This window comes from Apis cerana, linkage group LG14, assembly GCF_029169275.1.
Source record: "Apis cerana isolate GH-2021 linkage group LG14, AcerK_1.0, whole genome shotgun sequence".
NCBI lineage: Eukaryota > Metazoa > Arthropoda > Insecta > Hymenoptera > Apidae > Apis > Apis cerana.
The window spans coordinates 4504485-4516862 of NC_083865.1; the positions used below are offsets into that span (position 1 = coordinate 4504485).

The 12378-nt window shown below is 31.7% G+C and overlaps 1 protein-coding gene and 1 long non-coding RNA gene across 5 annotated transcripts in view; one reads left to right on the forward strand and one right to left on the reverse strand.

Annotated features, from left to right (window-relative positions):
- LOC108003176 (dipeptidase 1-like) overlaps window positions 1-12195 on the forward strand; it is a 205398-nt gene extending 193203 nt beyond the window's left edge. For all 3 annotated transcript variants that reach the window (XM_062085265.1, XM_028669391.2, XM_017065305.3), the window contains exons 10-13: window positions 1089-1173; window positions 2362-2437; window positions 2729-2867; window positions 3489-12195. In XM_062085265.1, the coding sequence (XP_061941249.1) occupies window positions 1089-1173; window positions 2362-2437; window positions 2729-2867; window positions 3489-3578 (390 nt within the window). In that variant the 3' untranslated portion in view covers window positions 3579-12195. The remainder of the gene's footprint in view (window positions 1-1088; window positions 1174-2361; window positions 2438-2728; window positions 2868-3488) is intronic.
- The window catches only part of LOC108003164 (uncharacterized), a 208326-nt gene that overhangs the window by 175689 nt on the left and 20259 nt on the right, over window positions 1-12378 (reverse strand). The gene's annotated exons all lie outside the window — the stretch shown is intronic.

Consider the following 12378-nt stretch of genomic DNA (forward strand, 5'->3'; position numbering starts at 1 on the left):
ATTATAATTAAGAGTTAAGGGTTTATTTAAATTCACGTTCAGAAATAATTATGATGTACGATCCTGAATGTAGAAAAGAGAAAATAACTTGTGTTCCTTGTAAAAGTCTTCTTCTATGGTCTTACATTTATTTTTTCGGCCGGTATTTTCTGTACAAATCATTCCTCGGAAACATTTTAATATGAAATTAGAGGGAAATCATAAATCATTAGTTCCCGTGAAATCTTTTCCAACGGAATATAAATTTCCCGCGTAAATCTGATATTCAAATTATCCGAAGCCGAAGGCATTATGTTCACGAACGTAATGACAATTTCTCAAAACGTGATATTAAATATAATTTAAAAGGCGGTAAATAATTAGAAAAGGGGATACATACTTTTACTTTTATGAATGCACGAATAAATAAATACTTTAACGTAAAAATTGTATTTACATTGGTAAATGTAAGAAAAAAATAATATTCGTTATTATTTCTCTCTTTTCTCATTGATTTAAGATAAAATAGAAATTATAATACGATATATTAAGATAATATAAATTTATTCAAGAAAAAAGTCATTTTAAAAGATGCATAATTAAACTGATAATCAAGAAATTTCCAATACTTGTCTTATTTATCTTAAGCGATAAAGAATATAAAAAAAAAACTAGAAATATGTATGCACTGATTCATCACTGATTCACCTCTGTCATACTATCGACACTTGATTATTAAGCGTTACTTGAAAAAAGAAGAAAAGTGAATATAATTTCGAGTAATATGATCTTTCGGAAAGAAACTTCTATAATTAGATCACGAAAGAGAAATCTTTTTATCGATTTCTTTTATTAAACTTCGGTAGTTAATTAAATTTTTTATCTCTATAATTTCGAAGTAGCCTATGTAATGCAGAGAAACGAGAAGAATTTTTTGAGGGCACAATAGAACCGCAAATTCAATGCTTCTATACATTTCCTTCTATACAGGAAATGAAATACCCGCTTTATTCTACTCGACACAATTTTACAATCGCTTTTCTTCGCGCGAATAATATTCAGGGCCGGTACAATCTTGGCATGTCTGAGGTTAATGCATCTGTTCACAGGCTAAAAATGGCGGTGTGGCAATGGTTCCGTTTTATACATACTTCATAACGTGCAACAGTACAGCCACTATAAAGGACGTTATTGGTACGTAAAACATCGATATATTATTTCTTATCTTACTAAAAAAAGCTATGATCGTTTCTGGAGAATGCCTTGCGATTATTAGTTTTGAAATCTTTCGTTTTTTCCTTTTTTTTATTCATTATTCATTTCACAAAATTAGGATAAAATTATTAAAAATATTTGTAATATGTCAATTTCCAAGTTTCTGTAATCATTTAATCGAATATTTATCGATAATAATCAAATTTAATAGTATCGATATTCTGATTAAAAAATAAGGAAATTAAATGAACGTGATAAACTAGTATAATTGTATTATATCGAGATTTAAAAGTTTAAAATCAGAAGTAGAAAGTTGTGAAGAGTTAAAATTGACCGATAAACTTTTTAAATTCTATTATCCAAATAAAGGAATTGACTTGGAATTCTATTGAAAAAAGAATTTCAATTTAGAATCTCATTATCTCTTTACACAAAATTACCGAGATAATTAAAAGTTAATTAGAATTAATTTCAATTTAGAATAAAAATTCGTTTAAGTAATTTCATTATACATATCTTTGAATATATTCGTATATACCTATATACAATAAAATTATAATGTATGTATTTATTTAAGAGATACATATAATTCATTTAATTAATTAAAAACTATTTTTCGTAACTAAAATTTAAAATTCTCTCTTATTAAAATAATTAAAAAAAAAGAATACGTTTTAGAAAAATGGACAACAAGTTTAACAATTAAATAAAAAATCCATAAATAAAAATCAAATACAAATACAAATATTTTCTAAATTTTTATATTCTCGAATTTATTTCAATTCCGCAAAATTTATCCTTCGCGCAACGCGATATAAATTAGCTATACACATATTCAACGATTTTAATATACCCATATTTTCCATTAAACTTGCTAATTTATATATCTCCTTCCCCTATATCGAAACGCCGAATAAAATAACATGTATTATATATATATCCAGCGTATTAACTTCTGGATATAAAAAAAAAACACATTTCGTATTCGCGCTGATCGATTCGTTTCTTCGAAATTGATTCGAATTTAAACGCGAATCAAATACGGAGGAGGGGATTTTATTCAGCGCGAATGCATTAAAGCGCGTGTTACAAAATAATAAAATCAACATTTTAAATTTGTCACGGCAGAGGTTAATATTAGGGCGCGTGTTATCCATGCTGTTTCAGCGCACATCAATCACATTCGAAAGGTGGCGGGGATCGATCACGTTGGAATAGGAGCCGGCTTCGACGGGATAAATTTGTAATTATCTTTTCGAGTATCGCAACGCGCTGTTCAGAGAATAATCATTATCGATGCTCGACACCTCGACGAACCAATTACAATCTAATGGATACCGAGCTCGGATACACGGTGTACGCACAATGGCGACACTTATATAGGCGTAAATCGTAAAATTGATACCCAGGGACGAATTTAGTTTTATTGTCGTGGAAACTCTGCATCTCTCTTTCTCTCTGTGTTCTCTGAACAGCACGAAATTGGAAATTGAAAGTGCTGGAGTTGGTGGATTATCGATGCGCGCTTTTCCAGCACTCCTACCGGGTTGGAGGACGTTTCGAGGTATCCTCAGTTGTTGGCAACACTGCTCGAGGACCCGACGTGGACCGAGGACGATATCAAGAAGTTGGCTGGCCTCAATTTGCTGAGGGTGTTCGCCAAGGTCGAGCAGGTGAGTTGGATATTTTTTTTTCTTTCCTTCTTTAAATTAATTGAGGTGGATGGGTAATAAATTGGAAATTTTTTTTTATGTCGGTAGTACGTTCATTTTAATAACGGTTGAGGAGAATCTTTGTTACGTATATTTCGCAAGAAAGAGGAGTAGTAAGTTTTAAGTAGAGTGGGGATTCGAACACGATGGAGAAAAGTACTTGCAAGTAGAATGGAACATTGGTCAAATAGGTACGAAACTTTATAACCGTTCTCCGAGTAAAAATTTTCTATTCTATTTAAAATCAATATTCTTAGCTATCTTTGAAAGAAAATGGAATTCTGATATGTGATCTAATTATATGTTTATAAATGATTGTACTTATTCATATAAATCAAATAATTTGTGGGATTTTTTTATTTTTTTTTTCCTAAAATTCCCAGCCAATATTGTTTAAAACTAAAATTGGAATTACCAACACCGTTCCATTTCTAATTATTCGAAAGAAAGGCAAATTATAATTCTATCACTCCAGAAAAATTATTTCATATCAGAAGTATATTAAAACAAATAAAATCACTACTTTTTAACCAACGCTCACTATTCGTATCAAGTTTATAATTTGTTAAAAATAAATTTCAGGTACGAGACGAATGGCACAGAGCGGCAGTGTTGCCAGAGGAGAAGATCAGTCCGCCGGACAATTCTGCCTGCGTCTACGGAGCGTCTTGATCTTCTTTGAGGACGCTCGCATCAGGATTCCTCGATTTTGTACGATCGCCGAAGATTCGACACGTCTCGTGGAACTATAGGAGCCTGTAAACGTGCGGGAATTGGATCGGATCGCCCCACCCTGATAACATCTTTTCGAGTTTTCCTGGGGATCTCGATCGCGCCTTACGAAGGATGAAAAATTGAGAAAGAGCGTACACGATCCATCCGTGAAAACTGATAAGATCGAGGGCATGTGCCGAACGATCATCTTCAGAACAAGTTCAATTTTCTCGCCGACGTTCCGCTCCCATTCCGTTCATAAATTATGCGATTCCATATTTCTGATCATTTTTCAAGAGCTGTAGAACAATTCACCTCTGTGTATACGTATCTGTGCAACAAATTAACCATTTATTTGCTGCTATTTCAATAGCTGGATATGTTCGTCCATGTCCTCACAGAATTATTTTTGAGAATTTTTTTTTTAACTTTCATTTTTCCTTTATTATTAATTGCATTCATTTCAGAAATCAACCTCGTGATATTTTCTTGATCAAAATGTATTTTTTTGATCGAGAAACTGAGTTCTAATTTATTAAGAATATATTAAGAAATATTTTATATTTAGTTTTTGTGGGGATGTAAGTGATGATCGAAGCAGAGATTTTTATTAATTAAGCATGTATTCATCTGTGTGGAAATGTGAACTTGTTCTGAAGAAATGCATGCTGAACGAATTCTAATTCGTAGAAAGAAAAAGCGTTCCTGAATGAATAACTTATAATGATGCGGACAATCGAGGCGGCCAAGAATGCTTGCTGGAAAAAGCATTTATTTCGAGAATATTCGTAAAGAAGGAAGAAAAGAATATTCTCCTGACAGAATTTCAATAAATGTTTTTCGATACTTCTACCTTGGAATAATTATATAAGATCTGAAGCGATGGATACTATATTAAGTGGTATGCATTCAAATGACGATTAGAAAAAGATCTATCGTTCAACGATCAAATGATACATTGTTAAATTTTACGTTATATTGTTTATCTTCTAACTTAATGAATTATCAAATTTCCTTGAAGGAGAATAATTGAAATATCGAATGATGAAAAAATTTTTATCAATACTTTCTTTTTTATTTTTCTGATAAATTTACACTCGATTTAAAAATTTGTCTCGTAGAAGAAAATTTTAAGATCAATGAAATTAGCGAAGATTATATGTAATCATATGTAGAATACAATCTTACAAAAATATAAACGATCATTTGAATGCTTGCTTCTAAAGTAATATCAATTTAACAAGTGCGCTTAAGACCAAGGAATTAAACGATGGAAAATAAGAAGAAGAAAAAAAAAAAGGGAAGATGCGAAGAAGTAGAAAAAAAAAATCGACGAGATGATGAAACTTTTGTAATATTTAACTAGAAATTTTTCGAACCAGAGAATCACAGAAACTAATATTTGCGTATATTCGATTGTTTCAAGCTTTTTAGAGTTTCTATATTTACAAATGGCAGAGAGAATTTTGTCGTATAGAGCTCGTTGCCAAAGACCATTAAAATGAAAGACTTGTTCGTCACTTATTGAATGTTTCCAATCCTTCGACTGAGATCCTTGAATACTGTTCTTATAGCGTTTATTATAACGAGGCTTCTATTACACATGCATGACGCTATTATTTCACGCCACTGCTTGTTCATTTGTAAAAGGAACACTTTATTAGAACTGCGAGTATCCGGGATATTTTTGATATTCGAATATCCAATTAATTTTATCGAATATATACAAATAGAGTTGATATTTTATATATGAGAAAACTCAACAATAATTCAATAATTAAAATTGTACTTAAACTTATTATATTGATATTAGTAGTAATATTTTAGAAAACATTTTTGGAAAATAGTAGATTCAATGATAAAATGATGTCGTTAGTTAGCTTAATAATTGAAGATTTTTAAAAATTCCTTTTTTTTATAAAATAGGAAAATAGGAAAAATAAGCTAAATTATTTTCATTTATATATCTTTATTTAAATAAATTTACGTACTATAAATATATATATATAAATGCATTTTTATGTTATCATAAAAATTTATAATTAATTTTTTATCAAATATTAATAATATTAATAACAATAGACGCATATACGATACAATATAATTTTAAACATTCGATCAAATTTGGATATTCGAATATCGTCTCAATTAGATGAAACATCAAGGATCCGGATAAATTGGCAGATCTGTTTATTACGCTCACCAATATTAAACACTGCCAAGCCACTTTGTACTGAACCATTACGACACACACGTGAAACTATAATTGCCAAATTCCCTTTTCGATATAGTAGTCGAGACGTAGCAATAAACAATTTTTAGTCGGTAAAGTCGTAAAAATAAAGAACTCGGGAATGTGAGGGAACGTACTTCCACATATCTAGAAAATGGCAACTCTTTGTGGGATGTAACTGAAATTAGATGCTCGAATGGATGATACTTGAAAAGAACAAAAGAGGGGGAAAAAGAAAATTTCATCCGGTTTGCCAATCGCTCTCGAACATTGTCCTAAAATCATTCAAGATCTACTAAGAAATGGTGTAGCGAACAATCAACGAGAAAAAAAGAAAAAAAGAAGTGGAGAAAAAATCTGAACGTATATATATATATATATATACACAAATTGCAAGAATAATTGCACAAGGAAACGAGTTGTGGGATATAAATATCGGATCAATTACTATTGTCTCGAAGACATTGTAAATAATATTGCGTCGTGTGCTCGCATACATCAAATATTACACCGATTTCCCTAGCGGTTTACTCGACGAAGAGATCAACTCTCGCAAGCGATCTTTCTTTTTATGTAAACGGCATTTTTCCATTATCGACTTTGTAACGATATCACGGAATAGATAGCGAGATGAGAGAAAGAGAGAGCGGTCGATTGATCAAAAGGTTGAAAAAGAAGAAAAAAAAAGAGAGAGAGAGAATAATGAAGGAAAAGAGGCGCAGCGAAGAAGAAGATGCGAATGATGATACCGAAAACTAGCGTAGACTGTCCTAGCTTGTAACGAACATTTCGACTTTTCTTACTTTTTTCCGACGTGGAGAACGCGTGCGAGAAATTTTTAGGTACCTGTAATTAACATTGTTAACGACTATACATATATATTATATACATATATTATATATATATATAAAAGAAACCAAGGCGCCTTCGACGACTCGCACCACCATTCTGTACGAACCTTCGACAGAGGATTGTTAGGGGATCGTGGAGGAGAGAGGATTAACGAAGATTCGTGGTCAAACCTTTTTTTTTTTAAATGTGAACGCGCGTGTCAAAGGATATCGGGAGAAATATCGGGTTAGATGAAAATATCTGATACTGCATTATACGAATATTCGTTAATTCGATCGACACGAGAGATATTGAGATACACAGGTCGTTAGTGGAAGCTTTTTTTTTCCTCGTAAAAGTAAAAAAAAAGAAATAAAAAAAAATACGTACGCTTGCGTTTTCCTCGACGTTGACAAAGGATGGAGAGATCGGCGAGCATAATTTATTGTCTACGATAAAATAACATTTTAGCGAGGCAGCAGGATCCTGTTGAATGAACTTTTAGCAGCAATAACACTGATAACCGCCACGTAGTGAAAAAAGATTAAGTAGTGTAAAAGACCAATAGGACGATATTTACGATTTCTAATTCGTAAAGAGTAAGTCTAGCACGTTAATATATTGATTGGATCGATTGGTTGGGAAATATATATATATATATACACACGTGATATTACAGATTATTAACAGATTAGCAATTTCGAATTTGTAATTTGACCGATTAATTCAGAACAATTGGCAATTAATATTTTCGAAATTATTCAAATCTATCGGGCATTGTTAATTGACTGATATTAGATTTGAATTCGTAAATCAGATAGTAATTTCATAATAGAGAAAATTTTAATTATGATACAATTCTATTTTCAAATAATATTTAATTTTAAATATTAATACACGAGTTTCTTCCGAATGGTAAAAAATAATTTGTAAAAAGGTATACTATACCCTTAAACTTTAGAAATATGATTTAAAATTTGTATCGTTATTACTTTCTCCAAAATTAGAATTGACCAACAATTATACGTTATATGAGTAAGATCACTCGCAATATTGATCTTGATAAAAAATATCAAGATTTAATTAAAATCGGTTTATTCTCACTTATAATAATCTATCTATATGATCTTTGATATTTTTAATTACTCTAATTTTCTTATATAAAAAAAAAAGGAGAGAAGGAGAAGGACAAAGATATATCTCTCAAACGATCGATTCGATGTCAGTACATTGCTCAATACCATTGATCGGGACATGGAAATGGAAACAAGACTCACTCTTGTGTTTACGATAGCGTTACAAACCACACGACTCATGGAATTATTCATTCACGTGTAGACAAAAATAATACCGTTCTAGTTTCGTATAGCCGCAACGGTGTATTCTTTGTATAAACAGAAAAAAAAAATAGCGGATGAAGAAGGAAGGAAGGAAGGGAAAAAACGAAATCATTCGAAAAAAAAAGATAAAAAAAAAAATATCGCCGGAAGTATATAAGGTCTCGAAGCCGCATGAGATGCCGAAAATATGAAGTAATTTCGAATCGACTCGTGGGTGGAGGAAACTCTAGATAATCATTTCGAGGGTGCATGCTGATACGTGTGGATGATACGGGATGGAAGAATGAGAAATATGATTAAAGTAAATCGTAATAATCAAGGAAAACGTAGCACGAATTGAATCAATTCGATATTCTCGAGCTTTCTCGAGGAAGGGAGATGTTCGAAAAATTGAAGATATCAATCTCACAATTTAATTTCACTGTGGAACGCGTATAACGATATTAGCTACGATATTAAAAATTTGATCACAGGTCGCAATTTCCTTTTTCGTGAAATCGATGTCGATATCAGCGTTTTTTTTTTCTCTCTCTCTCAAATTAAGTTCAAATATCGAATTGAAATCATGTTGTCGTTCGTGTGTTCATTTCCTACGAATCTAATGAGTAGTGAAACGATCGATTCATCACGCATGCGTAGATGAACCTTCTTTTTCTGAACCGATTTAGCATTGAAACGAGAGGCCAAAATCAATCGTTCGTGTAATGGGCGAAAGTATATCGTTTGAACGTATATGAGGGAGAGAGGCGTCTGTGTATGAGAGTGTGTGTGTGTGCGTGTGCTCGAGAGAAAAAGAGAGAAAGAGAGAGAAAGAGAGAGAAAGAAGAACCTTAGAGATAAATCTTAACGTACATATAAACATACAACACACAACTGCCTAGAAACTCAGATTAATAATATTGTAACTTACTATATTATATACAATTACAACCGACATGTCCAAACGCACAAAGGGGCAAGTTTGGCAAGACGAGAAGACATGTAAATAGGATATTATCGAGAGGTGTAATCCACAGTTGTATATAACAGGGGAAACGAAGAGGGATCAGTTTCGAGAACTGATGAGAATCGGAGAGGAAACTCGAAGCTCGTTTTCTGTCTTATCTACGGCTACGATTTTTCACTTTATTCCTCGAGAGAATGTGTTTAACATTTACGATCATTCGGAGTGGGAAATGGAAAATTCGTAAGCCAATGTGTTAGAAGGGGTGAATAGACGAAGTTACAGAATTGCGAGTTTTCCGTGTTTTAATTGGGTGAAAATGGGATTTATATATCTCGTTGGGCGCATAAAATTTTTACCTAGTGTTGAACGATCGAATATTTATTGTAAAAAAGTTTGTAAAATGTTTTTAAAAAAGAATTTTATTGTATTTATATAGAAGCGTGAGAGCACTTAGATTGATAAAAAGATTATTTGGTTTTGCAGATTTTTAATAATTGTTATTCGAATATGTTCACAGAACTTGATGCTGCAACTTCGTCCGTTAATCTTTTCAAACTATGAAAATAAATAGTCGAACGCTCGAGATAAAGCGTGTGAAATAATTAAAGATTTTAGATGATTTAATAATGTTTCGAGAGAGAGAGAGAGAGAGAGGGAGAGAGAGAGGGAGAGAGAGAGAAAGAGAGACAGAGAGAGAAAGTGAGAGAGAGAGAGAGAGAGAGAGAAATTTAAACCAGATAGAAAACATATATTAACGTGTTTAATAATATTAAAAAGTTCACCCTACGGATATATTTTTATCTTTTTTCCAATTTGTGATAACCTACCCTGTTTAAATCATCAATAAATCATTCTTATTTATTATCTCGTTTATTTTTAATTCGATTAATTATACGTTACATATTCAAATCACACCTCGTGCTTTAATAAAATATGTATAATCTTCCAACGGACTAGGATTTTTAGCATCTACGATCGATCATATTTTTAATATAATGAATATAAAAAAAAAATGCGAATTGTCTCGAGCTATTCGACGAACAACGCACGCGAAAAATCTTTTTAGATGAATTTAAATTAATAAATGAAGCAAAAAGAGTTTACGAGGTAAAAAGAGCAGCTATTTACGAGAGAAATTGTGCGACGGAGAGAGAGAGAGAGAGAGAGAGAGAGATTGTAAAGAAGATGTATGAGATGAGAAGAAAGATAGAGAATGAGAGAATGAGAGAGAGAGAGAGACATACGAGAAGAATGTATAGGCGATTATTAAAGAGACTATGAGAATTAAGATGATATAGAAAGTTTTAATAAATTAATTATTAACGCTACAAGCAAGAGACACTATTGATACCTATTACCTAAGGAACATAGTAAATTTACGAGCATGTATGCAAAACATTTACACTACCTAATACTATACAATCGATTCAAAAATTTAAAAACTCATACATACATACATACATATATACATACGTACATATACACAAGATAGAAAAGGATGAAAAATATGCAAAATACCGCGCGTAAATGAATTAATACGTTCGCTACCATACGTTTGAGGGAAAATTCTGTCCCGAGTTTTGCTTTGATTATAATAAAAAAAAAAAATACGAAAAAAAAATACGAATAAAAGCGAGTAAAAAGTTTGTAAGAAATTAAAAAAAAAAAAAAGAAACTAAAGCGTCGTATAATAATATATGCGTGGCAGCGAACATGTTAATCTCCATTCGACTCGAGATCGATACAATTAACGAACATGAAACAGACACATAAGACTAAGGTTACTTGCTATTACGTATATAAAAAATATATATATTATATAAATAAAAAAAACAAATATATATATATATAGAAGTGAGGAATGAATGAAGAATGCGAAAACGAGGAAGAGATTGAGCGAACGTGAAGGGAAGTAAATGGAGGATTTTTTTAAAAATAAATAAAAAAGAAAAAAATCGTCGGGCCAATTTCTCGCGAGTTGATTATTCGGCTCGAAAAAGTGAATGGGCTCCGACTGGACTTTAGAGAAACATCCAAAAGTGATACGTTATTTATCGATAATTTTTAGTTAGGCCCAATGGGGTGAATCTTAGATCGTGTAATAAACCATTATAATTTTAGGGACTTCGGTTTGTTTGATGTTGAAGAACCCGCGGAAGAACGTTGAATCGATCGTCGTGGACTCGTACACACAACAGACCACTAAAATCGAATGATGTTTATTAGAATATCGGAGGCCATCGCGTTCCTATTCGAAATTATTTATTTGATCTGGATCCGTTCTGAGGAGAAGCGCGCAATTTCGGTTCAACAGCGAGTGATTCATCATTGCGCGATGTGTAGTCGATTTTGTTTAATCGTTTTTTTTTTTCTTCTTCTCCTTTTCTTTTCTTAGAACGTGAGTCAAACACCTCGAATCCTACTCTTTGATGTGCAGCATGGTGCACAGATGAAAATTAAACCCCGGGTTAGATACACAAATACGGAACTATGGAGAAAAATATTTTTTTTTCCCCCGCAAGTATATTTCCGTTCTATTAACTTCGCGAAAATACTTTTCTCGCTGATTTTGATGTAGACTAGATATTTCGCGCCAATAAGATTTAATATTTTTATTCTTAATTTGTCGAGTATTTTTTTTTTTATTATAGAGTTATTATGATATTTTGAATTTCTGATTTAGTAGAAATATCAATAATAAGGGATATTCTTTCCTTTAAGCAACAATATTATTAACAATGAATCGAATTAATTTACTTTCTCAATTACAAGAATTTTTCCAAAATATAATTACAGGATAAAAATATATCTGAATATCTGAATATTTAAATATTATTGTCAAAAATAATCATTTGGAGCAAGTTGTATAGACGTAACGCGAAATGTGTCAAAATATCTCGTACTTTTGGAGGGAAATTTGAAATAATTGAGCAAAAGTAAAATGAAAATGGTCTCGAAGTTTGACAAACAGATTCGATTTTATGTGTGGACAAAAGGTAATCACGTCTCGCGTGATAATGATTCACGCGAGAGAAATAGAATTTAATGAATCGAACGAGGACAAAGGCGATAGCGATGACAACGACGATGATTTTATCTATGTTAATCTAGAAGACATTGCTGGAACAATGATTTGTACGCCTTCTATGAAGGACCGTAGAATACATTATGTTACCTAATACTCGTAAGCACGCATTATCTAATAAACATTATTTACAAAACGAATCGATTCAATGACAAGAGAATTTTTTTCATTTTTCTCCCTGGAAATAATCATAAATCATTGAACATTTTTTTTTCAAATTTTACTATAAAAATTCTTCCTTTGTTAAAAAGTTCAATATCAATTCCTTGAGTAATTCCGTTTTCGAAAAATTTTATTTAATTAACAAATTTAAAGCATCGCGA